Below are 26,864 nucleotides of genomic sequence, written 5' to 3'. Positions count from 1 at the left end.
AGGCGAGGCCTAGTGCTAGCACTGCTGTGCATGGTGCTCCTTAAGCCCGTGCCCTGGCCAGATCTGTCCTCTTTCCAGTCCCTGGCATTGACCCAGGTTGGACCAGAGCAACATCCACATCCCTGGAGCGAGTCTGTCCTTGTGAAGAAGGAGGCCTCACTCCTTCACTGCAGTCTTAGACTTAAGCTGTACCTAGGTCCCCCTCATGTATTCCAGCAGCTGTCTGACTGTGGGCAGACACTGAGAAGAGGTTGTAGAAAGGACTTCCCCTCCCTTGCTGCAACTGCAGCAGGAGGGGGGCTCCCCTGCAGGTACAGGGTGCTCCAAAACCTTTTCTCTTTTTCATAATAAAAAGAGCAGAAATGAATCATAGAATGAATCATAGAATGCTTAAGGTTGGAAGGGACCTCAGAAGTCATCTAGTCCAACCTCCTGCTCACACAGGGTCACCTAGAGCACGGGGCACAGGGCTGCGTCCAAGCGGGTTTTAAAGATCTCCAGAGCAGGAGACTCCACAACCTCCCTGGGCAGCCTGTGCCAGGGCTCTGTCACCCTCACTGTTAGGAAGTGTTTCCTCAAGTTCCTGTGGAACTTTTGGTTTCTCAGCTTGTGGCCGTTTCTCCTAGTCCTATCACTGTCCACCACTGAAAAGAGGCCGCCCCCTCCTCCTCACTGCCTCCCTTGAGGTATTTATACACGCTGATCAGGTCCCCCCTCAGCCTCCTCTTCTCCAGGCTGAACAGGCCCAGCTCCCTCAGCCTTTGCTCAAATGCAATTAGCCAGGCACCAAGAGCTAGAGCCGAGCTCCACCTGGCTACAGGAGCGTTTGCAGAGTGCTGCTGTGCAGCCTGTCTGATGCTCCCCGTTTCTCCAGGGTCTCCTGCACGGCTCTAGGAGCAGGTTCCCAGCTCGAGCCGTTCCCCAGCGGGCAGCTCGCTGCTCCATTGGGAATGTGCTCCACACAGCGGCGCTTCCCTCGGCACAGGGTGGCATGAAACGTGAGCTGTGATTGCCTGAGAGGTCTCACTTCCAGCTCATTCCAGACAATTTAAAGGCGAGTTGCCTGGGATGAGCTCTGGATCCGTCCTCAAGTGCGGACATGTTCCAAAACACTTCAGCCAGCATTTTAGGCTGATAATTAACGGGATACGTGCGCGGGAGCACGTAGATAGGTAGGCTGTGCCGGGCCGCGCTGTGCCCCTGCGTGCTGGGATGGCTCCGAGGAAGCAGGGACCCACACGGAGGTTGGACCCCGCACACTCCAGCAGCTGGGATTGCAATGCAGCAGGAGCACCGGGACCACGGCGCCAAGCACGGAGGCCCTGGCTCCTCCGAGGCTGCTGCAGAAGGCCCTACCCCCCGTGCACACGAGCTGTGGACACCTACAGGGGTGCCATCAAACCAACTGAAGCACAACAGGTACTGCTCTTTCAAAACTGCTGGTTTGGGGAAAATGTTTAAGTTTGCAAATGGATCTTTCCATTCTGGAGGCCAGTTCTGAGCAAGGGCACCAGGCACGTGCTGCTCTTGCCTTCGCACCCCACATGGGCTGACCGGCATGTGGGGCTCAGCCCTTCACAGCAGTGCTGCTCTACAGCTAGCAGCTCTGGGCTTGCACATCCCTTCTCTCACGCAGTCCTCAGGTGCCAACATCTTCTCCTCCTCTTCCCGCGAGCGTTCCTTGCAAACCCTCTGAAGAGATGGATATTCTAACAAATGGAAGATAAGTGTCTGAGTCACTCTGCCTGCCGGAGCTCTGTCTCTGCTGTCTACCGGGCTTTTTAATCCAGATCTGAATATTTGCCAGCAGTGCCTAATTGCCAGTTTTTCATCTCTGAATCTCTGATTTTAAAGCATAAAAAAAATCGTCACTTTTGTAATTCACCATAAGGTTCTCCAGGGATCATGAGATGTTGTTAAGTGCTCCTCCTCTTTATTTGCAAAACAGATATCCATCAAATAAATGTGTTGTTCACTGGGTTTGTTCATAATTTATTTTGAGCTCGCTACAGTAGTATCACTGTCAACTTTTTTACACGCACAAAAAGGAAACGTTTAACAAAGGTAAAGATGATTACAGAAAGGATGGGAGATTAAACAGGTCTCTTTCACAGGGGCTTAAATGCTCCGATAATATTTCTGTAAAGGTTAAAATCTCTTAATCAATTCTCTTTGGCCCTCCCAGGAACATACCTTTTTCTATTAATTTCCTGCAGATATTTGTACATGATTGTGTTTTCTTTATATAAATATTGGCAGAAATAGAATATCAAAGCCCCTGAATGATGAGAAATACCCCCTCAATGCATACCAGGCATTGAGGATCAAATGTCTGCAACTTCATCCAAGCAGCTGGAAGACACAGCCCCACAGGACTTACTTGAGCAATTACAACCCATCAGCGACACTCCAGAATCTCTACAAAAGAAACGATGAAAACTGCCTACAACTTTGTGCTTTCTAAATGGGAGATAATTCTCTAGCTAGCAACGTTGCTCGAGGATCCTGGAGAGCGGATGTGTCTGGACATCATAATCCACCAGCACAAGGTCCACAAGTGAACGAGGGGAGGTCGATAGGATCCACGGTGGATGACGAATGGAATGTAACACAAAGCCTACTAGATCATTCCTGTGTGAAGCCTTCATCACCACGTGCTTTCCCAGGGTATTATGCATGTACTTCACACACACACATACACAACATAATTACATGGAAGCACTTGACAGTAATTAGAAAGGAACGTGTCCGCACACAGACTTTGGGAACTCCCTCCTCTTCCCAATGGAGGGAACGTGATCCCTCTGCTCCTTCCAGCAGCAGCCATGAGATCTGGCGAACGCTCTTGCGCGCTCCCGCAGGGCTACGCCGGGGCGCTCAGATCACCAGCTTCTCAACACTCAGAGTACTCGCTTCATCCTCCTCATTGGAGCCAAAATACCCGGGGAGGTCGATCATTCGCTGCTCTGCCTCGCTTAGGCCGAAAGTAGTGTTATCATAAAAGGCAAAGTCAGAGTCCAGCGGGAAGCTCTGGCACTTGTCCTTTCGGAGCAGCACGGGGCTGGCGGCTCGGCCTCTCTGGTGGGTGTCCCTGGAAGTTGGAGGCACCGGCTCCCTGCGCCACGCGCCTCGGGGGTTAGGGGAAGGGCCCCTCTTATTTCGGCTGGGCTCGGCTTTATCTGCTGCTCTCTCCTGACCGCCAGGCTGGCGCTCGGCGGCCACATCCAGCCTCTTCCCCGAGGGACACGTCTTCTGATGGCACCTGGTGCCGTGGCCCTGCGGCTCGCACGGCAGCGCGGGGCAATGGGACTGATCCGGCTTTTCACCAGCTGGATTCGCGTTTCTCAGCTTGGGCCTCATCCTGTCTTCCAAAGCCTGGTCCCACGTTCTGGTCCGGGAGCTATAGAGAGGAGTCTGTCGAGGCGTGAGGGTGGACATGCTTCTCTCCCTGAAAGGCCTGGCCTTTTTAGTCTCGTGGAAACTGGCCGTTCTTCTAAAATGTGGGTTTCTGTGACAGCCCCTCTCTGATGACTCCCCTCTGTTATCCTGGTGCTTGAAATGAGCTCTTCTTATCAAGGTCTGGGTAGGGCTCATGGCAGGATTGGCCTGTGAGAATGGAAAATCCAGCCTTGGGTTAGAGCTTTCCCCTGGGAATTTGGGCTGACCGGCTGCTGGGTCCAGAAATGGAGATTTGATCCTGAATTTGTTTGCTGCTGCCTCCTCTTGGTTTTCTGTGCTCAAGGGAAGCATCGTGGTGGCACCAAGGACCGTGTCTGTGAGGGGATTCTGGGAGACGTGGTACACCTTGGTGGTCTCCGTCAGGCCTTTCTTCTTCATCTCTTTCAGCTGCTGCTGTGCGAGGCGATAGCTGAAAATGGGAGGGATAATTTTTTGGGCATTCACCTGAAAATTCTCACTTCCGGAGGCATCGTCTTCCTGGGCAAGCTGGAGGCTTCGCCTGTAGGTCAGAGGGATGCTCACAGGGGCATCGGCCCCTTCGGTGAAGCTGTCCCGCTGCTGGTTGCCTTGGCAGATGTTCTCCTCGTCCGAGTTCTTCCGGCCGCCGGGGGAATGGACGGAGCTTCGGCGCGCGGCCGCGCTGCACTTGGGAGCTCTGCAGAGCTTCCTCCACAGCGTGATGAGAACCGTGGCAAAGATGATGAACAAGCACAGGGAGATACCCGTGATGGTGACTATATTGTTGGCTTTCTGGTCCTCTCCTGGCTCGACAGAAGGTGGGGTGGGAGCCTTGATAGCTGTAACAAAGAGCAGACATGTTTGGCATTAAAATCGCCCCCTCATCAGCTCTTCAGTGTCTTCTGAAAGCCACTTTATTACTAAGAAAACTAACTAATTAATAGAGTTGTCTGCCATGAAGATTTTCTCACTGGGATTACATCTGTCACAGAAAGACTCATCACTTTGGATTGGCAGAAGCAGATCTATCTGCTTTAAATCAAGGGTCCCATAGACCTTTTAAATCTAATTATTACTTTTGGTTGTTCTGCCTGCTCCATAAGGCACCCCTAAATTAAAAAATACTTAAAGTTACTCTTTAAGTATTTTATAATGGCTTAAGACACTGTGAGAGTCACATCCAGAGTGAGCTCTGGATTTTGGGAAGTGCTCAGGGCATTGGGCTGGCCTGAGTGGGGAATGGACACGCTGATCCCAGGGGAGAAACCAGGGCCAGCACTGGCCCAGTTCTGCACAACTGGAGCACAGCAGCTCTTTCACTGCTCGTCCTCCCCTTGGTCCTGCTTGCCCACAGGTCTTTATTTCCTAAAGAGTCCCTTTCCCATCTGTAGGGCACATTGTGTTGCACGATCAGGAGCACAAGATAACCAGCTAGGATGCAGCATGGCTCAAAACAGGACTTAGTTTTGCTTCTCTCCTCACCCCATCTGCCCCATGGCTGTGCACTGGTTTCAGTTACTCAGCCATTTGCCCATCTTCTGCAGCAGGAACTGCACACGTAACTGGGCCAAAAACGGGCTGTTTGGGACAGTCTGCTGGGAGAGGGGAAGGAAGGCACTCCCAGCCCGAGATCACCCGGCACACGAGCCCTTGGGATCAGCGTGAGCTCCCTGCTCGGCCAAGCTAACACTGAAGCAATGGCACGTGTGTAACACATAGCGGAGGCAGCCTGGCCAGGCAGCAGGAGGGTCAGAAACCGTGAGCAGGAGGGAAGCGAGGCAATTTCCCCAGCTGATGCTACAGCAATGGGTGCAAACACGGGCTCTGTACATCCCAGCTTGGCACATAAACCCTCTTTTTTAATTATTTTTTACCCAAAGTCCTTGATGGAGTTTGAGGACTGTCCAGATGCAGTCAGTGCTGTCACACAGGCTGCCCAGGCAGACTGCAGAGCACGTGAACCTGCACAATCCTGCTGCTGTTCCCAGGAAGCACCACAGCTCTGGGAAGCACCTATATCTTAAATCTGCTGTCCCCCTACACAGCAGCAGTGACGCTTCCAGGAGGCGCTGGGGATGCTGGTCACTTGTGTGGGTGCAAGGTGCAAACACAGACCATGCATCTCGCACACGGAGAGCTGGCCTCGTGCTTCCCAAAGCAGGCCTCAGGGCACAGCAGCCCTTGGCACTGCGATTGCTCTCAGAGCTCCAGGGAAGTATGGCAAAACTGGCCAAAAAGGAGCCAAGGCAAATCATACAGTTGTGTGTTTATGGATATATCCCTACAGCAGGTAACTAGACAGCACAGAAAGGCACAGCTGGATATTGGCTTTAGAAAAACAACCACACCACTGACTTTCTCTGCTGTCAGCACACAGACCCTCCTCAGCCTGACAGAGACTGGCAGAGAGGGCAGGCTGCAGGTCACGAGCTTCAAACGGGGCCCCCACACGTGTGAACTGCTCCTCGCTCCTCTCCTCTTGCGGTTTTAAGAAATAACCAAACCTACATGGCCAGCACTTCCTAGTCATTAAAACATCAGAACTTCTCACAACAAACAAAATATTCCAAGTCTTGACTGAACACTGACCAAAGGCTAAGCCTGGCTCCATGGAGTGTCGTTTTCAGTGCTTACCCTTGGCCTTGGTTCAATACCTGCCCACTTCTTGCTGTGCCTCCTGGCCTGCCCATACTCTTACGTCTTGAAGCTGGTTTAAGCCAACACCTCCATCAGAAGAGGCATTTGGAACAGGCTGCCCAGGGAGGCTGTGGAGTCTCCTGCTCTGGAGATCTTCCAAACCCGCCTGGCTGCCGCCCTGTGCCCCGTGCTCTGGGTGTCCCTGCTGGAGCAGGGGGTTGGACTGGATGATCTCTAGAGGTCCCTTCCTTGTGCAGCCATTCTGTGATTCTGTGAAGGGCAGCCCTGCTCTGTTCCTGCTTCAGCTACACATTCCCCTGCTCTGTTGTCCTTCCTTTCCAAAGGCACAAGCACTGTCATGGCCATGCAATAAGCCATTTCCCCAAATCCCTCAAATATTCTTATTTTCAGGTGGGTCACTATCGCACTTCCCAGGCGTAACGGAGTCCCGCGGCACTTCCCACCAGGCAGGACCTGAGCAGAGAGTCTCGCCAGCGCGGGGAGCTCAGCGCTGATCAGCCCCATCAAAGCAGAGACAACCTGAACGTCAGTTAGGAAGCACATGGGGAACTAGGAAGCATGGCCAAGCAGGCTAACCTGGCAGTACAACAGGGTACCACACAGGTGCCGTAGATTCCCAGCACCACTGAAACCATTTCCATGGCACCTAGATAATGCGGAAAGTCTCTCATTAAACCTTCAAGCCCCATCTTTAGCTCTCCCATAAACCATGAAGGCTCCAGCCCTACCCCATCAACCACAGCAATGTGATCCCCCCCATAAAATCAGCATGACTGAGGAGATCGGACGATTCACCTCTACACAGCGACTCTAATAACTTGCCTTTTGCTTTCACAGAATCACAGAGTGGCTGAGGTTGGAAGGGACGTCTAGAGATCATCTAGTCCAACTCCCTGCTCCAGCAGGGACACCCAGAGCACGGGGCACAGGGCGGCATCCAGGCGGGTTTGGGAGATCTCCAGAGCAGGAGACTCCACAGCCTCCCTGGGCAGCCTGTTCCAGGGCTCTGGCACCCTCACAGGGAAGAAGTTCCTCCTCAAATGGAGATGGAACTGCCTGTGTTGCAACTTACACCCATTACTCCTTGTCCTGTCACTGGCCACCACCAAGAAGAGTTTGGCGCCTTCCTCCCTACATTCTCCCCTTAGATATTTGTACATACTGATCAGATCCCCTCTCAACTTGCTCTTCTCCAGGCTAAACAGGCCCAACTCAGTCTCTCCTCACACGAGAGATGCTCCAGTCCCTTAATCATCCTGGTTGCTCTCCGCTGGACTCTCTCTAGAAGCTCCACGTCCCTCTCCCCTGGAAGGACCGCGACCGCCGCAAAGGGGAAGCGGAGCTACGTACGGGAGCAGCGCTCGAGCGAGCACGGGGACGTCTCCGTCGGCGGCCCGGCGCAGCGCGCTCCGCCCGCCGGCGACGCGGGGCACTCTCGGAAGCGCTCGCGGACGCCGTCGCCGCAGGTCACGCTGCACGCGCTCCACGGCTGCCACGGGCTCCACGGCTCTGCACACACACAAGCAATGAGCAACACCGCCCGCTTTGCTGCCTCCGGAGAGAAAAGCACTCAACGGTGGTCACTTATTTAAGAAAAACAGCAAGAAATAGCCAGACAAACTGCAATATCAAACAACAAGCAACGTGCAGGGACATGCTCCGGTACCCATCGGAGTTGGGGGCAAAGCTCTCCCGGTTCTTCCTCTCCTCGCTCCGGCGCCAGCCACGCGGCACTGCTCCGCTAACCAAGCCTGGCAGGATCCGCCTCGAGCAAATGGAAATTAACCCACAGATCTGCTCAACAGCTCAGTAATTTATATATTCATAGGCTCCAATTCCTACCTGACAAATACTGGTTTTACACCGGGATAACCTCGTTGACTTAAGTGGAGTTATTCCTGATTTATATGGGCATGAAAGGAGGATAAGCCTACAAGGCCTAATGAAAAGGCAATATTGTTTTTCCTCTTATTATCTTCTTAGCACATGAATGTGTTATTGAACCATTTATTTGACAGCTTACAGGTCCCTCTTGTTTTATGGTTTATGGTTAGGCAATTAACTCAAGATGAAATTTTGAGGGTTTATTTATTTATTTAAAAAGGAGGCAGGCTCAGGTTTTAATGTTCATTCAAATATTATCATTCTTTAAAGTAATGAGATCCATTTTTCGCTTAGATAACATCCTCCTCCAGTGTTCAACACTCAAACTTCACAGCAGTGAGAAGCCACAGACAAAAAGGGACTGTTTCTGGCAAGAGTTGAAAGCTGCAACACTGAAGCAGGACTATTACTTTAAATTCCAAAACAAAGTCTAGGGACAATTTTTAGAGAGACAGAGCCATGCGGAACAGATATCCTGGGAACTCTCCTATGGGTCAGTTGACTTCAATGGTCTGGCTTTGAAAAGTATCAGAAATAAAACCCAGGTCTATGCCCAATTATTCCATTTAACCGCTTGCAGATAAAACAGAAAATCAGATAAATCATACAAAGTAAATTAGGTTTGTTAAAGCCTGCTCTTTTTTAACAGTTTATGATGCTGCTCCTGCCAACGCAGGTCACGATATTTGACTTTATTACTTGCTCGTTTTGCTGCCAGCACAGCACAGAGTGCCTGCTCAGGGAGCAATTTACAGTGCTAAAGCATGAGGGAGTGTTTCATGCCTGGCAATGGCTTTATGATTTCATTCTGTATCGGTTGCTGTGTTGCTCATCATTTTTAAGGTCTCTATCAAAAACAAATGCAGCTGTGTTTTAATAAATACGAAATTTTAACTGCCTTGGGCCCTATCCTACAAATTTTTGCTGGCTTGCCAGTAAGCAGAATGTTCCTATATGAACACAGTGCCACAGGACCAGTGGGGCTGCCCCTGCGTGTGAAGTTACCCACGTGGATGGACATGGACGTGGTTCCTGGCCACTGCCAGGTCACTTCAGCCACTGAGCAGTTATCAGTGAGGGCAGCAAGAGAAGCAACCAGAAGAGCAGCCCTTCAAGGGCCCGCTGATCCCCTTTCTAAAATACTCCATGGCATCACAATATTTGGGAGTATCAAGACACTCTTTTTGCTCTCAGCATCATGGAAGAGTCCAGCAGTGTCATCCACCACCAGCACAGAGTCCCCTGGCAGTGGGAGACGGGGAAGCACAGGGCTCCATGTAGATTAATTCACTGTGAGCAGCTGGGTCATTTAGTCCCTGTCCTAACTTCCAGTGCGTGCGCTAGTTCATTCATGCATCCCTACATTCCCCATGGGTTTTAGCTCTGGTTAATTAGAGTCAGCCATAGGGCCAGATGCAGCAAGGTGCCGAGCGCCTCCGGTGCTGCCCACTTTGCTGAGAGCGGAGGGTTCTCAGCGTTCCTGCCTGTGGGCTCCAACGTAAACCAACATTTAGGATGAGTAATTTTCTAATCCTGACGTCAGACCTACCATAGCTCTTAGGCGCTTCTCACCGACCTCGGCTTCACCTGAGGGCAGTTCCTTACCAAAAACACTTGGCATCTGTAGCTTTGGGGCTAAGACTGAGAGACTTAAATGTGAGGGGAGAAGGAAATTCTCCAGCTCCTGAGAAAGATGGAGATTTAAGCTCCTGCAGCTTGTTCTGCAACCTCTTGCAATTACCAAAGCGTAGAAGAAAATAAAACCCAGTTTATTCTCCCCCAAGGAAACAAAATAATTAACCTCCATTTAAGACGAACAGATCCAAAGTGCCAGGGGAGAAAACAGAAGGCACATACCACAAACTAGCTCTATTAAGTGTGAAAGTGTTCATGTACAATTAAGGAATCTATTACCAACACGAAGACACCTATCTGAGGAGTTAGCGTGAAACGGCCAACAGTTCTGCCCATGTGAAGGATAAAGGCAATTAACTGTGTTAATTGTCACTCTGCGGGCTCCTCCCTGCGTTCCCCTTGCTGGCCTGGTGAGAACTGGAGCATGTGGAGCCACCTCTGGCACAGCAGCAAGGGGTGCTCAACCTCCCTGCGACAGCCCTGAGCATTTCCACAAGACCCACGCGTCGGGGACAGGAGCACTAAGGAATTTCAGGCTACTCCTAATGCAGCCTGGAGGGCTGCCAGCTACTTGTGGCACTTGGGATCGTGTCCTAGGCGCTGGGACTGGCCGCACCTGCGTCCCATTGGCACAGGGGGGACCTGGGAATACATCCCTCTTGCTCATCCTGTTTTCTCCTATTTCCACAGAAATGAAGCCTGGGAGCACTGAAGGGGTGACATGCACCAACAGGTTATTGCTTTGGAGAGTGAAAGGACTAGGATCCCTTCCAAAGAAGAAAACCCGGGCTCTGCCCGGGCAACTCACAGCCTTTTCTCCACAAATGGGCACCTTTAAGACATGCAGGGGCACAGTCTACAAATCCTTTTAGAAGCTGAAACAAGTCCCAGTGAGTCCATAACACCAGATATACCTTTAAAATGCTGAAGATGTAGAGATTAGGAACTCAGTGCTCTAAGTGAAGCAGAACTGGGCTACAAGAGAGGGCTGTAGATGCAGCCTCTTCGCATCAGCCTGTTTTTCAAAGAAATGCAAGCAGATATGGATTCAGGCACTAGGACTAACTGGTCTCCAGATTTTCCTACAGATAATAAGCAGGTCTAATTCATATGACGTTATTCAGGGAGCAAGAATTTGATGGGAGCAAAAATTTGATGGGAGTTTAGATTCCTGCCTTTGCTCTGCATGCTCTACTTAGTCCTTCCCCTGCTGACTACTACTTTCCTCAGAAGGGCTTTTTCCTACTTTCTTCCTCCTCTCCCTTCCTTTTGTCCTGTTGCTCTGCCCTATGGCTCCTTTTTGACACCTAGAAAAGTCATAGAGAGGAGGTGACTGAGTCCTGCTGTAAGCCAGTGCAAGAGACTTCACTGGAAGTTACAGTAAGGTCAAAATTAGTCTCTAGACCAGAACTAAGAACTATAAAAGAAAGCTAATTAACTCTAGAAATAACAGAAAAAAAAATGCTCATTTATATGTCATACTCCTACCAATTAATTTCACTGGATTTATCCCAACTGTTTCCCACAGGACACTGGCTAGAGGTGGAGCATCCTCCTAAGGAAAGCAGAAGTCCCACTGGTGGGGACATTCAAATCTCAACTGAAGGAAGCACAGAGCTTCCAAAGACAGAGCTTCCAGCAGTCCTGGATAAAATGATCTAACTGAGTTTTTTTTTTATCTCAGACATTCAAATAATCCAAACAGAGAGAAAAAAAATAGCTGTATGATTCTCTCTAAATCATCTGCATGAAACTGCTAACACCCCACTGAGATCAATGAAGTGACTCACATCTCTGTTATTTTTTCACGGGTTCTCCAGCTGGAGTCTGCAGAAAGCTGCACAAGGGTTGGCTCACATTTAATAGATATATTCCCCACATTTAACAGATATATTCACAGTCTTAAAAAGCAGAGGCTTTTTTACACCACTTGTTTTGAAGCTGATAGCCCCTGCTGGAAGAGCTGGTGTTCTACCTTGTTCAGGGTTATCAGGAGCCTTCTGCTTCCTAGTCAAGGCACAAAAAGGGGACTCTTTTTCCACAGGCTGTACTAAACCTGTCAGGAATAAAGAATAAAAAGTAGGATTGATAAAGGGTCATAAATATCAGTGTTGAAAAATGGCTGTTGTAACACAAACTTTATCTGCAGTTCAGATGAAGATAATCTTAATGATTTAGGGATGTTAATCTTTTACAAGGCAGCATCATCGTATCGGAATAATAAAGCATATGCTAAATGGAGTAAGAACTGGCTGAGTTGCAGATTTGGACTGTAATTGTCAAGAGAAAATCATCACCGAGTGGGAATGCATTTGGAGAGATTCCAGGAGGATCAGTGCTAGGCTTAATGCTATATAATGTTTCCCACAGTGACAAGAAAGTAAATACAAGATTGTAAGGGTGAAAATATGCCACTACTGTGGTGAGGTAAGGAGACAGTGTCATTGCATGGAGCAATTACTTGGCAAATGGAGACAAAGCAAAGTAGACTTTAAACCATCAAATGCAAAATTAAAGAGGGGGAATAGAAATTATACCTGCAGACTGGTAGACTGAGCACTCAAAGGTCAGATGTAAAAGCAGCTCCAGAGGAGTTCACAGGGTAAAAAAAGCTCTTGTGAAATGAACTAAAGCAACCTGTGCAAATACGAGCAGCGGGGCCGTAAGGAGGGTGCTGCGGCTCAGACAGCGCTGCTGAGAGGGACATCAGAGCACTGCAGCCAAGGCAGGTGTCCAGGCTGTCAACACAGGATTGCTGAAAGGGGAAAGGGAGCAGAAGAGAGCCAGAAAGCTAACTGGATGCTAAAAAAAATGCTTCCCAGTTAAAGACTAAGCCTTTTTGGTTTATTAAAAGCACCAGGATCATCTGGTAGGACTGGTACAGTTTGGACAAACATGTGCCTTCACATGGGCAAGACAAGGGGTATGAAAAGCCCTCTCATCTAGCAGAGACCAGTAGGGTAAGAGTCAGTCACTAAAGAATGAAACTAGATGGTTTGTTGTTGTTGTTATAAATAGTGCAAAATTTCCTTTTCTTTATCAGAGGATGTGGAGCGAAACTACCAGAAGGCTCTCAATTTCACGGGGTCTTCAGGGAGAGACGGGTATCTGCCTGGACGATGAGCTGCAGCTGAAGGCAGCGACTATGTGTGGGGCTGAGCTGATGAGCGGGTGCACAGTGTGGGTCCCCGCTGCACGGGGCCCACACTACATGACACCCACCCCTCTCCTGCCCTCAATCTGAGCGGCTCCAGGACGACCAAGGCAGCAAATCCCTGATTTAGGGGGAGATGCTTTCGCGCAGCAGCAGCACGTGCTACACGAACAGCCATGGGTCTGTGAGCACAGCCCCAAAGGGAGCACCAGGCACCTCTCCCAGCGCGTCCTCCTTCCAAACGCTGCCGCGGGCCTTTGAAGGCTGGCGCACACAGCCAAGCGCGCCGCAGCCTAATTAATTTCAGGCTGACATTTTATTTACAGTTCTGCTGTGTGGTTTTGCTTTCATCGGCTTTGTAGACTTGACACTTCCAGCTTGTCAGCTATTGACTTCAAGCCATTCTTCACCCATGTAGCCTGAGCTTTCTTTCAGCTGCAGTTGTAAATTTGGTGCTACCACGGAAGCCAATGGAACAAAGCAAACTGCAGGGAGTCATTGCTCAAGGTGGATCTTATCAATTAAAACAGCCAAGTTCTGGGTACAGAAACATACCTATGTCATATCCTAGGCATTCATCTGTCAGGATAATTAGTGAGATTGTATCGAGGTAACATATATCTGCCACCCAGGCACAAAGACAGGATTTGAATTTTCTCTTCCTCTCTGCTTCAGGAAAAATTATCTTGATTAAGAAAATAATATGTTTTCATTTTTTAAATGGGCTTGCTTGTGCCAAAGAAAGAGAGAGGGTGCCAGTAGAGAATACAGACAGAAAGTTAAGCTAAATAAATGAACTAGATACTGAGTTTGGCATGTGGCAAAAATAGAGGTCATTTTTAGTCTAGAATGTCAATTAAAGATGTAACAGTTTCAAGATTCCTGCAGCAGTACAAAGCAAAACCAGAGGGCACTAGAAATGTAATTAATGTAGGCCGTGTCTTGATTGTGCCCGATGGAGCATATCCGATACTCCTGGTCTCCTGACTGCCCCCCTAGAGACCTACCCAGAAAGTGCAAGGACCCCTTTTTGGTGTCGTGTGGGGAAGTCTAACACGTTAGGATGAGTACGATCCTGGCACAGAGCTCGGGAGTGTTGGGCTTTCCATTCGGGAGTGTGGCGGCACACGGTCACTGCTCCCAGGCCCTCACGCGCCCTGCCGGGCCCTCCACGCCTCCCGGCCTAGCACAGCCCCGGGGAGAGGAGCAGGGATGGATCCCGCCTCCTCCTCTGTGCTGCTGTGGCCAGCGGCTTCTGCTCCTCCTTGAAATGCCATCCCAGAGACTCTGAGGCCGCACTACAAGATGTAAAGATATAAATAGAAGGTATATACTCCTTATACAGGGCCAAGCAACGGGCTCAGGCTCTGTCTTGTGATCACTCCTGCTGCTTAACTGTGATCATTCAGACCCCTGGACACAGGGACTCTGCCAAACCACCCTCTCCCAGAGCACGCCTGGTCCCAAAGGACCATATGGGCCACAGGCTGTCTGTGGTTGGCAAGACACATGAATCACACAGAATCACGGAACGGATGAGGTTTGAAGGGACTTCTGAAGAACATCTAGTCCAATGTCCAACCCTCTGCTTAATCAGGGCCACCTAAAGTGTGTTGCCCAGGACTGTATTCAGATGGCTTTTGAACATGTCTATGGATGGAGACACCACAACCTCTCCGGGCAACCTGTTTCTCTGTCATCTTCACTTTAAAGAAGTTTTCCCTTATGCTCAGATAGAGCTTCCTGTGTTTCCATTTAGGTCCACTGTCTCTCATCTTCCCACTGGAGAGTCTGGCCCCTTCCTCTTTATACTCCCCTTCAGGTATCTATAGACATTGCTAAGATCCCCCCTCAGTCTTCTCCAGGCAGAACAGTCTCATTTCTCTTGACCTTTCCTCATAAAGAAGATGCTCTAGTCCCTTAATCATGTTGTAGCCTCTGCTGAACATGCTCCACTAAGTAAGAAACTCATGACCTGGCAGTTGGCCTCACGGGTCAGAAAATGAACTGTGGCCTGTTTTTAACAGTAGTAGAGACACGGTCTGAAACGCTGATGACAGTAAAAAAAATAAGCTAAGTGACAAGAGACTGGCTTTTCACTATGTCCAAAACCTCATTAATCTAATAAAAAATATAGCTCTAACAGGTAGACATCTGAAGTCCTACAATAAACAACGAGGGAAAAGACACCTAGATGAGGATTCAGCTCACCTGGTGAATACACCTATCTTAGGGTGGGATGAATTATCCCTCTGAGATGCCTTTTTCTTATGACTAAAAAAATAACTACTAGAGGTTAAAAACATGGCTTTTGGATGCTGAAATGTAGATAAAATTAATCCTACCCTAGTGTTTCCAAAAGGCCAGATCTACTGTAGTAGTTTCTCATGGCACTAGGGGGGTAAAGTTTCAGCTTGACTGGGAATATATATATATGTGTGTGTATATATAAATATAATTATATATATATATATATTAAAAATTCAAAATGCCCCAAACAGTTCTGGCTGGTACTTTGTGTTAACTCAGTGTAATTTTAAACTATCATAGTTCACTACCTTATGTATCCCTCTACTTAACGGTCTACTCCATTTTATTGCCATCAAGGCATTGCTGTTTTTTTGTCTGGTACAGGAGACCCCCAAAAACAGCTACTGATTAGAAGACATCATAATCAAATTCATTTATCTTTACCCATATTGGTTCAGAAGGGTGCTGATTTCTACTAGAAGAAGACAAACATCAGTACAAACCCATATTCCTTTGGATCATCATACACTCCTTAACTCTGGTTGAGAAATGGCTTCGGTTTGAGAAACTAAAGAGGTCAAAGCAGTATTTGTTCTTCCCCACATCAAACAAAGTGCAGTTAAATTCTGTCCTGTTGTCTCCTGGGTGAATAGTGTTTTCATACAGCCAAGTTGTTCTTTGGCTAGGATGCTTGAGAGCCTCTTTATAGACAGCAATCTTTCCACTGGTAGAAGTGCATGGTGGGGAGACCACAAAGACCTGAACCAAAGTTTTGCATGTTGCTTCTGGTGCCACCACAAGTTTGTATCCAAATTTGTGCAGGAGGTCTATGGGTCCCATGGAGGCAATGACTGAATGTGTTTCTAGTGATCTCAGCAACACAGTGATATACATTTCTTGACCAACAGGTGGACAATCAAACTCTACCCACTGGGATCTAGACAGCAAAATTCCTTTTCTAGTTCTAATGCCCAGTGTCTCATCAGAGCTTAATTTTCCTAGTTCATAAAGAGTGCTGCTGAAAATCACATCCAGTGAAACTACCATTTCATTCAGGGCACACAACTGTTCATTTGTGAAAAGTCCAACCTGAAGGGAGCTTCCAAGCACCTCTGAGGTCTTATTCAAATCAATGTGAAATACAGGCCACTGCACATGGAGGGTGGACATTCTTCTTTCATTCCAGGGTACGTCACCACTATTATCATTTGGAGAGACCATTCTGAACCAAAAGTCCCCAGCGCTCTTGAAGTAGAAACACTCAAACTCTACCATCCCATGTGACTGATTTGCTGGAAGTTCTTTTCTTGCAATGATCTGGTTGCTACTGGCATCGAGCAATAGGATGGATATATTCTCTGCTGTCACATTACCACCATCATAGTACCGATACTCCACAGAGACCGTGTCATTGCTGAAGGCTACATGATCTGGACGCTCCAAGAGGAGGTATTCCACTTCACCGAGAACTGAAAGAAAACAGTTCACAACAGTACTGAAAAACAGAGAGACAACTGGTTGTTTATGGAATTTATGGAAGAAAATAAAGTTTTATAAATTGCATATTTAAGAAATGGTTCTCAAACTTTTTAATATGAGTTAGTTCACCTAGACAGGCCTTAGCTATACCAATTAAAGTTTACCATGTCTTGCTTTCGAAAGGATCCTGTTTAGCACGGCTGGAAGTCCACTGTGGTAATAACATGTACAGGAGGGGAAAAAAAATCCACATAAAAATTAATTTCTGTGAATAAGCCAGGAGAATTCTCAACATCTTTCACTCAACAGATTCTTAAAGTCCACTTACCAGTGGCCAGCCGTTGTTCCACTTACTTGAGCTGTAGCTGTAATTCAACAAAAAGGATTGTAGCTTCTTAATGCAGAAACATGAAAAATGTCCCTCAAATTAAATAAAAAGGAAGCCTGCATGATATTTTTTGAAGCCTCTTCTCTTGCTCTGTCTTATGAATCTTTCATTTTGCTCATTTGCATCACAGAGACACTTGAGTGAAAGAGCCGAAAATAACAGTGATGGTGACTGCAGCACTTTTCTTGTCTTAGATGTGGTGCAACATGTCTAAATGACATCATTTCATTATAAATGGGACAGTCTTTTAAAATTCATTTCTGGCATGTCCGTGTTTGTGCAAGTTGCCAAATTACCCTGAGACATGCTGTAACTAGTGGGGATAGATGGTATCTAAAGCACTGGATTGGGAAGATCACATTTCGGTTCTTAGCTCGGCTGGTTTTCCTGCATAACTTGGAACTTAAGGATTTCAGATATAGAAAGTTTATCAGAAAAAAAAATGGGAATAACATTCATCTATTCCAGATATGAGATGTCCAAATATGAAAAGATATGAGACATCTTTACTTGATTAATTATCTGGGTAGAGGCTTCTGAGTCTTCAATGAAAAATGCTACAGAAGTGTAAAACCTCAGTTGAAGTCATCTTTTCATAAGCAGCATCAACTAATAGTACTCTAGTACTTAGACTTGTTAAATCTGCTACACAGACTTTAGATTGCCAAGACAAGCACTGGGCAGTCAGGAGTAGTAGGACTTATCACACATGATATTAGACACCTATCACTGTAAGCTCCTAGTCACCTTGGATTCATTCCTTGCCAGTAAGGAGCATTTTCAGGAAGCAATTCATCTCCCCAGCTGTGGGCAGTTACACCAGTGTGAGGAGCAGTGCATACTGGAAGAGCCTATTGCTCCTCATCAACTACAAGTGCCTAAGGTAACGCGCTCTAACCACATCCACATGCCTGGATGATGAACAGCCTTCCAGGTAGGAATCACACAGAGAATCACAGATTGGTTGAAGTTGGAAGGGACCTCTAGAGATCATTTAGTCCAACCTCCTTCCTCAAGCAAGGACACCTAAAGCATATACCTCATATACTTGCATTAGAACTCAGTCTTTAATTTGCATGGCTTAGTACTATTTATTCCAAATGATTCTACTTCCTTTGGCAGATGGATGGTGCTTGCTATCAGTGCGCTCTTTGATTCTCCTTTTTTGATGGGTGGTCCCATGTTCTATTGACTGCACACCATCCAAGATCCATTTTGACCACAAAAAAAAATCCTATGGGGTTTTCTATTAAGCTCTTATCATACTACATGACTAGTGCATGAGAAATACTAACAACAAGTTTATCCTTGCAAAGATCCTGAAAGATGAGGGGATGATGCTATTCTTGCTTATTGCGTTAGGAACTAAAGCACAGACATAAGTGTGAACACTGTCAAGTCTCCACTAATTCTGGATGTCCTGTTTAAGACACCTAAAGCCTGTTTTTCAAATGCAACAATCTTGTGGACATCCCAAGCTGGATCCTATTGATTCCAGCTGCAGTGAGCACATGGCTTCTCAGAAACCTGATCTCAACCTGGACACACACACAGCAAGAAAGAAACCCTGAATATCTGTGAAATACTGTGAAATGCTGCTTTTAATTCCATCAAGTTCCTGCACACTTCTACCATTCCAGTGAGGAAAACAAAAAGTACAGAGCAAACAGTGTTAGTGCCTGATATTATGATGAGGGAACTGTGCTTTGCTGGGCTGGAGCACACACAGGACTGCAGAGGGTTGGCAAGAGGATCCACGGGAGCCGGGGCACGCTCAGCCCTTCGGAGAACTTAGTCACAGACACAGCTACCTGGTCTTGGAACTGGAACAAGTTCGGGCAAATCTTTATAAGGACAGCAAAAGGCAACTGCCAGACCAGTTGGATAAACTCCCTCACAAATATATAGGTTTCTGTAAGCATGACTGAGTTCCCCAGTTGCACATTTTCTTTTGCTTTTGTTGTTGTTATTTCTTTAAATACAGACAAAGTGCTGTAAATTTCTACAGAGGAACTGGCCAGATCCAGCTTACCTGAAATAATAATAGGGGAGAAAAAGAGGAAGGGGAAGGGGAAGGGGAAGAAAAAGGAAAAAGGAAAAAGGAAAAAGGAAAAAGGGGAAAGGGGAAAGGGGAAAGGGAAAAGGGAAAAGGGAAAAGGGAAAAGGGAAAAGGGAAAAGGGAAAAGGGAAAGGGAAAGGAAAAAATGCCAAAAGCCTGGCATGGGCAACTTCAACATCAAGGTTTAATTTCTTTTTCTTTTTTTTTTTTTTTTCAAAACCACTCAAATAATAGTAACCAAAAGCCCTGATGCCCACACCTGAAGCATTACAGAATACTAATGCTGTACTTACTCTCACAGTTTTTCTCTGCCACGCAGCTCTCGTCAACTCTACTGCAAATCACTTGGGAAAGGAGAACCCTGAGAGCTACCAGAGGATGTTCTCAGAGCACAGCAGTGCTCTGCTTCACACAGCCCCACTTCACAGCAGCCCTTCTCCCATCTTTGTCTAATAACACAAGAACTTTGCACTCACACGAGGCTCCTATGGTGCTCTGCAATGCTCTGAAAGCCACTACTCAAAAGAAGCCAGGTTCTGCTCTCTGTTCCTCCCGGAGTCGTTCAGCCTGCTGGGCTGACATGACCACAACGCAAGCCAGAACTCAGTCCCAGTTGTTTGTGCAGCTGATCAGGGGCAGCTTTCAATGCATTTGTGTATTTTTGCTGTCATTACAATGGTCTTCCCCTGAATGGAGTCTTGGCTGGGGCACCAAGAAGCTGCCAGCAGAGTCTCTGCAAAGACCTCGCTCTTAGAGAGATCAAAAGGAAAAACTGGATTTCACTGAGGAGTGAGGGGAATTAATTGAGTGTGTTATTTTAACATCTGTTTATTGATAAGTTGTGTTTAAGCTAACTTAAATTGTGATGTTGGCTTGTGAGCCACCAGTAGCTCAGAGCATCAAAGAACAGACATGCCAGAAACACTGATGAGAAATAAGAATAGTTTTGTTTTTTTTTTTCTTTTTTAAACTTTACAGTAATTTTCCAGGGTGCACTGGTACATTTATAGTGCAGTCTTGACATAAAACAGAGAAATAGATGGGTAATATAGTTTGGAAGTTATACTCTGAATTACAGACTGCTCTTTGGTCAGCAATACTGCAAAATATGATGTACCTACAGTTTTCAATGGAGATCTAGCTTCATTCTAGCATCTTATTCAGAACAAAGTCTTTCACTTCTGACACAACTAGCCATGCATGTCTGCAGGAGTAGCTCACCAAGAACTTGAGGACACTGGAATCATTCACCCGTCCTATGAACTCAGGATGCAACTTCACTGTGTGCACCCCACTATGTGCAGCAGTCCTAACCTGGCTGGTTAACTTTGTTTTACTAAAATAACAAATGGCAATAAGTCAGACAAGTGTCTCCACTTCCTCTGGACTTAATCTAAAAGATTTCAGCTCTGTTCCTTACCCCTTCTAGTGATCCCTTGTTCTAGTGCAGAAACTGAGCGGTTCTGTTCTTTACTCTTAGTGATCCCTTGTGCAGAGACTGAGCAAGCACAGGGCCATGAAGAGCAGAGCATATTTAACATTCATAATTACCTAAAAATTAGATTTTTTTGTTTATCAGCTAGTCATTGTAGGCTTCTTGTATAGTTAATGTTGAGAAATGGGCACTTGTATAGCACAATGCTCCCACCTTAGTGTGGACACCTGAAATGTGCCAGGTGAGTCACACACCAAAAGCACCCATTCCTCTCTGTGATACAGGGATCCAACAAGACTGAGCTCAGCTGCAGCCCTCCACAGAAAAGACATATACACTCGAATGAGATGAAACTTCCCCCTCTCACCTCTATCTGCTGACTTAAGTGATCTCTTAAGTAGGATCCTAAAATGAGAGGCTGTGTGTAACCACTAAAGTGCCCCCACTTGCAGGGCAGGGAGGTGATAACTCATGTCTACCCTGCTGTATATGAGCATCCTCACATCGACAGGCTCCAGTGCTCCCCAGAATCTCACCCACGGTGCACGTTACATGGCATTTAATGGATGTTATAAAATAAAAGGCGTACAAGAGAGCAGAGCTCCAGTTACCACTTCTAACACAGCCAGTCCCACATTTATCATGTTTATTTCCTTGGGGACATTAACAGCAGGAGAGGTTTCTGCCACTCTGATCCAAAGGTGCCGTTTATGTGAGTCTTATTTTCCACCTACCTTTTGTATAAGATCTAGACTCAATTCTGTGCATATCAGAAATGTCCTCTTTGGCAGTCCTGTTTCTATAGATCATCTGGTAACAGCACCATCCAAAAATACCCTGTGATAAGTATCTCTCAGCATTCCCTTTATAGATCTAATACTCACCATAGTCACAGAGCACTACTAACAATAGATTTGAAAAATCTTTCAACATCTGTTTCATTCTGACCACTGAGATCCCAGGGCCTTTTACTCCTCATGTCCTTCCTGAGCTTCAAAGGGCAGGCACTTCTCAAGAACACCTGAAAGATAAAGAGATAAAACCAAATTGACTTTGCTTCATAAAATACACAAAGGAAGACATCTCCCTGACGAGTAAAATCACTGTGTTAATTAACACTTTTTTTCTCCTATTTACCTCAATTATTAGCATTGTCTGAATAGATCTGATTAAGTGCAACTACAATTCACTGTACAACCAAGTTCTACTCTTAAAATACCAGCTCCTGGGCCAGAATGATAAAGATAGGTCACAATGATTTACCTTCCCACTGCAGTAACTGCTGCTGTGCAAATCTTATGCGAAAATCAAGATGCATCACAGCAAAAAAATCCCCAAGTATTTTATAAAAAATGTGAAAAGTGTGTATTGGTTAAAAGTAAGTCTACCACAAGCGCTCTGACTTCAGCACATGTAGATATTGGAGGTTTACTGCTGCTACACAATTCACAGCACTTACTGTCAACTGATTTCAAGCACGAGAGAGACCCGCTTCAAAAACATACGTCGTTTCAGTTCTCAAACCGTGTTGTTATTCAGGCCTAGCAACATACTTAATGATCTAACTTTATCTATAGTTGTCCTTTATGTCACACAGGCTGATTAAATGGAGAAGGAGCTAACTTAACATTTCCTGCATATATTTTTAAGTTTATATTCTCCACATCCTTTTGGAAAGTTTTTCTTATACTGCATTTCCCTTGGAATTCTTTTTCCTCTAAATGGTGCAGATTAAAAGAATCACAGTTTTATTTCAATGTACTTTAAACAAGCCCTTTATGAGTCTCAAAACAATCATAAGAGGCTGGAAGCACAATGAAAACAGTAAAAGCAACTCAAAAATAGAAGGGAGAATCTAAAAGGAAAAGACCTTGCCCAAAGGAACCATTCTCAACACATAAGAATTGCACTCATTTGTACTGTACAGGAATGTCAGAAAATCACAGCCTTACTGGGCTCAAATGTGCAAGTTCTTGTTCAACAGAGCTGGAAGTCTAATTTTATGAGACAAATTTGGCACTGAAGCAGGCATAGGACAGGCAAAACTCAAAATATTTGAAGCTGGAAGTGACCTCTGCAGAACGTAAACATAAAATATAAGAACCAGTCATGACACAGATTAGGTACATTCGAGGAATCATAAAAGTAATGAGCTACTTCAACAATGAGACTGTTAAACTTGTTGGATTAAAACATAGCAGATCTTTAAAAAAGCTTTTTTGTGTTGTTTTGTCATCCCCTCCTGTGTTCTCAGTGCCAATTTCCTCTCCGTCTTCTCTTATGAACATGATTCAAGAGGCTGGAGAGAGTTTCTAAGAAAGGATGAAGAGTAGCACGAGTGGCTTTGCCAAGGCAAGACCATTGCAGTAAGGGCTGCACAAACTTGCAGGAAATAATAATCACCTCTCCCATGAGCTTGACAAGGCTCCAAAAGGGGAATCAGACAGTGACAGAGACAAGAACACCCATAATTTTCATTTGAAACGGTGTGAATTACAGGCATATGAACCTTATGCCTCAGGATACTGGTAGGCTGTTAAAACAGTAGGTACCAACCGTCCAGTCCCCGGGGTGGTTGCTCCGTAATTGCCAATTCCAAGCAATCCCGAACTCTTCTTTGCAACATATGGTACCAGCTCCTGCTGGGGACAAGACACCCTAACAGGGACTCTGCGCCCTGACAGTCTGCTAATTCATTTCATTAGTCACCATTAATTATTAAACTGGGCATTTTCTGGGGAAAAAAGAAACGAAACCAAAAGAATCAAAGTGATCTAATGAAGAAAAAGCAGGTTTTGTATGAAGAAATGCAAGAGATAGGAGCCACAGCATAACCACTCAAAGAAAATAACAGAGGTTATGTGGCATTTTTAAAAACCACACTGAACTTTAAGAAGAAAAAAATGTTTTATGGGAAACAATCACAAACATGCTAAAAGATCTAACAGATACTCTCCATTTCTAGTTTTCCTGACTATTATATATTTCTCAAATGTTTGCTGCAAATATTTTTTTTAGGCAGTCACACACTGATGGGTAAAATTCAAATAATCTTAATCTCTGTGTAATGAGTCACACGCTGTAAAATGGAAACAAAAACACTGAAGGAAGAGCAAATCTTAGGGAAGAAAGGGAAAGGCTGAGTGGGAGGATACTGCGGAGATAGTTGCCACACATTTTAATTTGTGCGTGTCAGCTTGACAGATGGAAAGCCAACATGGTGCACGAGACAGGGCACGCAGGAGACCTGACTTCTGCTCCCAGTTTTGCCATTGTCACATATATAATGCTGGCAAATTGCATCATTAATCCGCTCCTCTCCCTCCCATCCCTCCTACTCCATATTTACAGCGTAAACGCTTCAGGAAAGGGAGTCTTTCCAAGCAAACTCGTGGACAGAGCCCAACACCTTTGGGCCTTTGGGAGCCTCGGTAACACAGATCATTTGTCCTCTCCCTTTGCCTCAGCTCTGTACATACATCACACTGACCTGCAGGCCCTGCTCAGATTCCCCCCTTCTCCTACCGATCTTCCTTCCCAAGCCAATTTCTTCCTGAAATTCTTCTCATCTTAAAAATTCCCTGTGTTTTCACTTCTGCTCTATTATTGCATATACGTTATTCTCCTACTCTGATAAGTGTTGCTTTTCAAGACAGACGGTTTATCCTAACTGGTTTCTACACAGATCTTTTGCATTAAGTTCATTAACTTGACAAGATGAAAAATGATCCAACAGAGGAGGCAGTCGGACTCTGAATAACTGGCTTTTAAATCTATTACTTCAGGGCTCTAGCATGGAGTAAGACCCCGTTGTGCTGCGTGACATGCTGCAGGAGCTGGACATGAAGAGGTGCCTTCTCTTCCAAAACAGGCTAAAAGGGGCCACCTGGAAGGGAGGATTTCCTCTGCAAAGGAACTCGGCAATGGCAGAAGAGGAGGAATGAGCCACAAGGGGCCTGGCAACACGGACCACAAGGCTCACGTGTAATGTCCAGGACACAGCAGAACCTCGTGTCACTGCATCAGCTTTCCAGACTGATCTTGGTCCCACCACAAAGCTTTTCCGTGTTGCAGTTCCCCACTGGAGACACCGCTTCACCATTTCATAGGGTTATTGTGAAGATAAAACCATGCAAACTGTGAGGCGTACAGACACAACGCTGCCACGAACCAGGTAAGTTCCTAAGATGCAGTTTACAATTTCCTCTTTGTTTTTGTTTTTGTAAATAAAGCCGTACAAAGGGGAGCACAATGACTTTCAGAGCCACATGCTCTGAGCCACTCGCTCAAACACTGTCCCTGTTTCTCCACAACCTTGATTCCACAAAGTGTCTTGAGATCGTTCTGGAGGCCCCGCCAGTTTAATAAACAAACAGCAACCCTCCAAACAAACCCCACCCAGAAGCCTACTGGATTTTATGTCTTCCAGCATTTTCTGCAGCGGTACCGGAAGCCCAAAGATCAGATATGATGGCTCACAAGTCAGCAACCTCATCCAAGACCTACACCCTGCCATTTGCTACCACCTTCCAACAGAGCAACAACCTATTTCTGCACTCAGCAGCTCTTCCTGCTTCGTAAGGAGGATGAGGGCCAGGGCAGGGCTGCAGTCAGGGCAAGGCCATGAGGAGTTAATCACAGAATCACAGACTGGTTGAGGTTGGCAGGGACCTCTAGAGATCATCTAGTCCAACCCCCTGCTCCAGCAGGGACACCCAGAGCACAGGGCAGCATCCAGGAGGGTTTGGAAGACCTACTGCTCCAAGATAAAGCACCGGGTTTTATATAAAGCACACCGAACCCAAAGCGCCACGTCCAGGAGAAGGCAAGCAGCCACTTCCACGGATCCCACCATCATCCCAACCCGCTCCCCCTGTTTCGGGGCAGGGAAGAGGCTGGTGCTGTGCGTGTCGGATGGCCCCGCAGCAGAGAAGGCGGCTCGGGAAGGGGAATGTGCAGGAGGTAGGGCAGGGCTCATCCCTGGGATCTGCCAGGGTCCTTCCCAAGCAGCCACACAAGCTCCGGCTGCCTCCATGGCACCGGGAACCGGCCAGCTCCGCACTGGGAAGGAACACGTTGCCTATGAGAGGGACAAGGTGTTGGGGGGGGGGGAATCCCAGGTGGAAAAACATTTCCTTAATAGCAGCCTCTCAGCAAGGATTCCTCAGCTGGGCTTGTAAGCCAGACTGTGCCGAGCTCCGGGCACGGGCAGCGGGACGGGCTGGAGGCGCCGGGGCCGACAGCCCCACGGCCGTCCCCTCGCCAAGGAGAAGCGGCCAAGCAGCCCGAGCAGCACCAACAAACCTGCACCCACGGCAAATTTAAGGCATTTCACCCGTCCGCGGAGAAGGAGATTAATCCCTTTCCACCGGCAGGATTAGGCGACTATTGAAGCGCTCCCACCTGCTGGGAATTTCAGAACTTCTCCTCTCATCCTGCGCCCCGGCATTAAAGAGGGGGGACCTTGGGTGTGCGGCTGCTTTATCCAAGCCCCATCAGTGCCCAGCAGCCGGAGCGGCCAGGGCCACAAAGGCGCCGCTTCCAGGGCGGAATCGCGTCCGGGAAGAGCGGCGGATGATGCGATGTCTACCGCAGCAGGGGGCTCGAGCTGACATCCTCAAAGGCATCTTTCATCCTTATTTACACATCAGACAGCTGTGCGGTGTTATCAGATAATGACTTCATTAAAATTAGGCATCTAAATTCAAGAGGCTGAAACGGAGAGCGCTGGATTTTTCTGCCTGCGGTGTGGGTGTGAGGGGGGAAAATCTGTTCTCATCAATAGTTGGGGTCTCATCTCGCAAAATTCGGAGATAAATAGAAATCTCAGGTTTATGTATAGTATATAATTGAGAAGTAAATCTGATATAAATACATATATATGTACATATATATATGTATATATATGAACTGGCCATACATATATACATATATATATATATGAACTGGCCAACACCACACGTCCTTTGAAACACAAGGAGTGGTGAAGTTAGCACATACAGGGATGAGATTTACTTTGGAAAACGCACGCTGAAAGCAAGTTTATTAAGCACCAGAGTCTTGGGGATATATATTTTTTTCCTCGTATTTCTCTCTGTTCCGGGATTCTCCTTTTCGGGGACGTTATCCCAAAGGGCATCGCACGTGTCACCCGTGAAGGCGGCAGGAGCGCCCGGGAAGCGGCTCCCGGGAGCTCCCAGCACCTGGAGGCACCGGGAGCTGCTCTCCTCCCCTGTCCGAGTCCGTGTCCCCAGCGCGGGCACCGGCGTGGGGCAGAAACCGCTCAAAGTGACCGAAATAAGCGCTGCTTTCGCTATCCCCCCGGTGACAGCGAGGACGAAGCTCGGGGGGAAGAGGGAAAGGGGAGCGAGGGGGAAGCAGCGCCGCGCGTCACCGCAGGGATTTTTAAAAATCGACATAATTAAGCAAGAGCAGGGGGGAAAGGAAGGACGAGCAGGAGGACGCGCGTGGCGGCGCACTCACCTCGGCGCGCGCGGCGGCGGCG

At 47.1% G+C, this 26,864-nt stretch overlaps 1 protein-coding gene across 2 annotated transcripts; it reads right to left on the bottom strand.

Annotated features, from left to right (window-relative positions):
* Positions 1-1,995: 1,995 nt before the first annotated feature.
* On the bottom strand, positions 1,996-21,380 carry THSD1 (thrombospondin type 1 domain containing 1). Of its 2 annotated transcripts, XM_026053313.1 has the most exons (4): positions 21,244-21,380; positions 15,502-16,467; positions 7,426-7,584; positions 1,996-4,256 (listed from the first exon to the last, which is right to left on the bottom strand). In XM_026053313.1, exons 1-4 carry the CDS (start codon positions 21,299-21,301, stop codon positions 2,878-2,880), a joined length of 2,562 nt encoding a protein of 853 aa, XP_025909098.1. In that variant the 5' UTR covers positions 21,302-21,380; the 3' UTR covers positions 1,996-2,877. The 2 variants fall into 2 exon arrangements, with proteins under 2 accessions (XP_025909098.1, XP_025909099.1); XM_026053314.1 differs by lacking the exon at positions 7,426-7,584 and having other exon boundaries at positions 2,878-4,256.
* Positions 21,381-26,864: the final 5,484 nt, after the last annotated feature.

This window comes from Nothoprocta perdicaria, unplaced genomic scaffold (genome assembly GCF_003342845.1).
Source record: "Nothoprocta perdicaria isolate Ctin4 unplaced genomic scaffold, notPer1 scaffold_98, whole genome shotgun sequence".
Lineage (NCBI taxonomy): Eukaryota > Metazoa > Chordata > Aves > Tinamiformes > Tinamidae > Nothoprocta > Nothoprocta perdicaria.
This window is presented reverse-complemented; position numbering and strand designations above follow the sequence as displayed.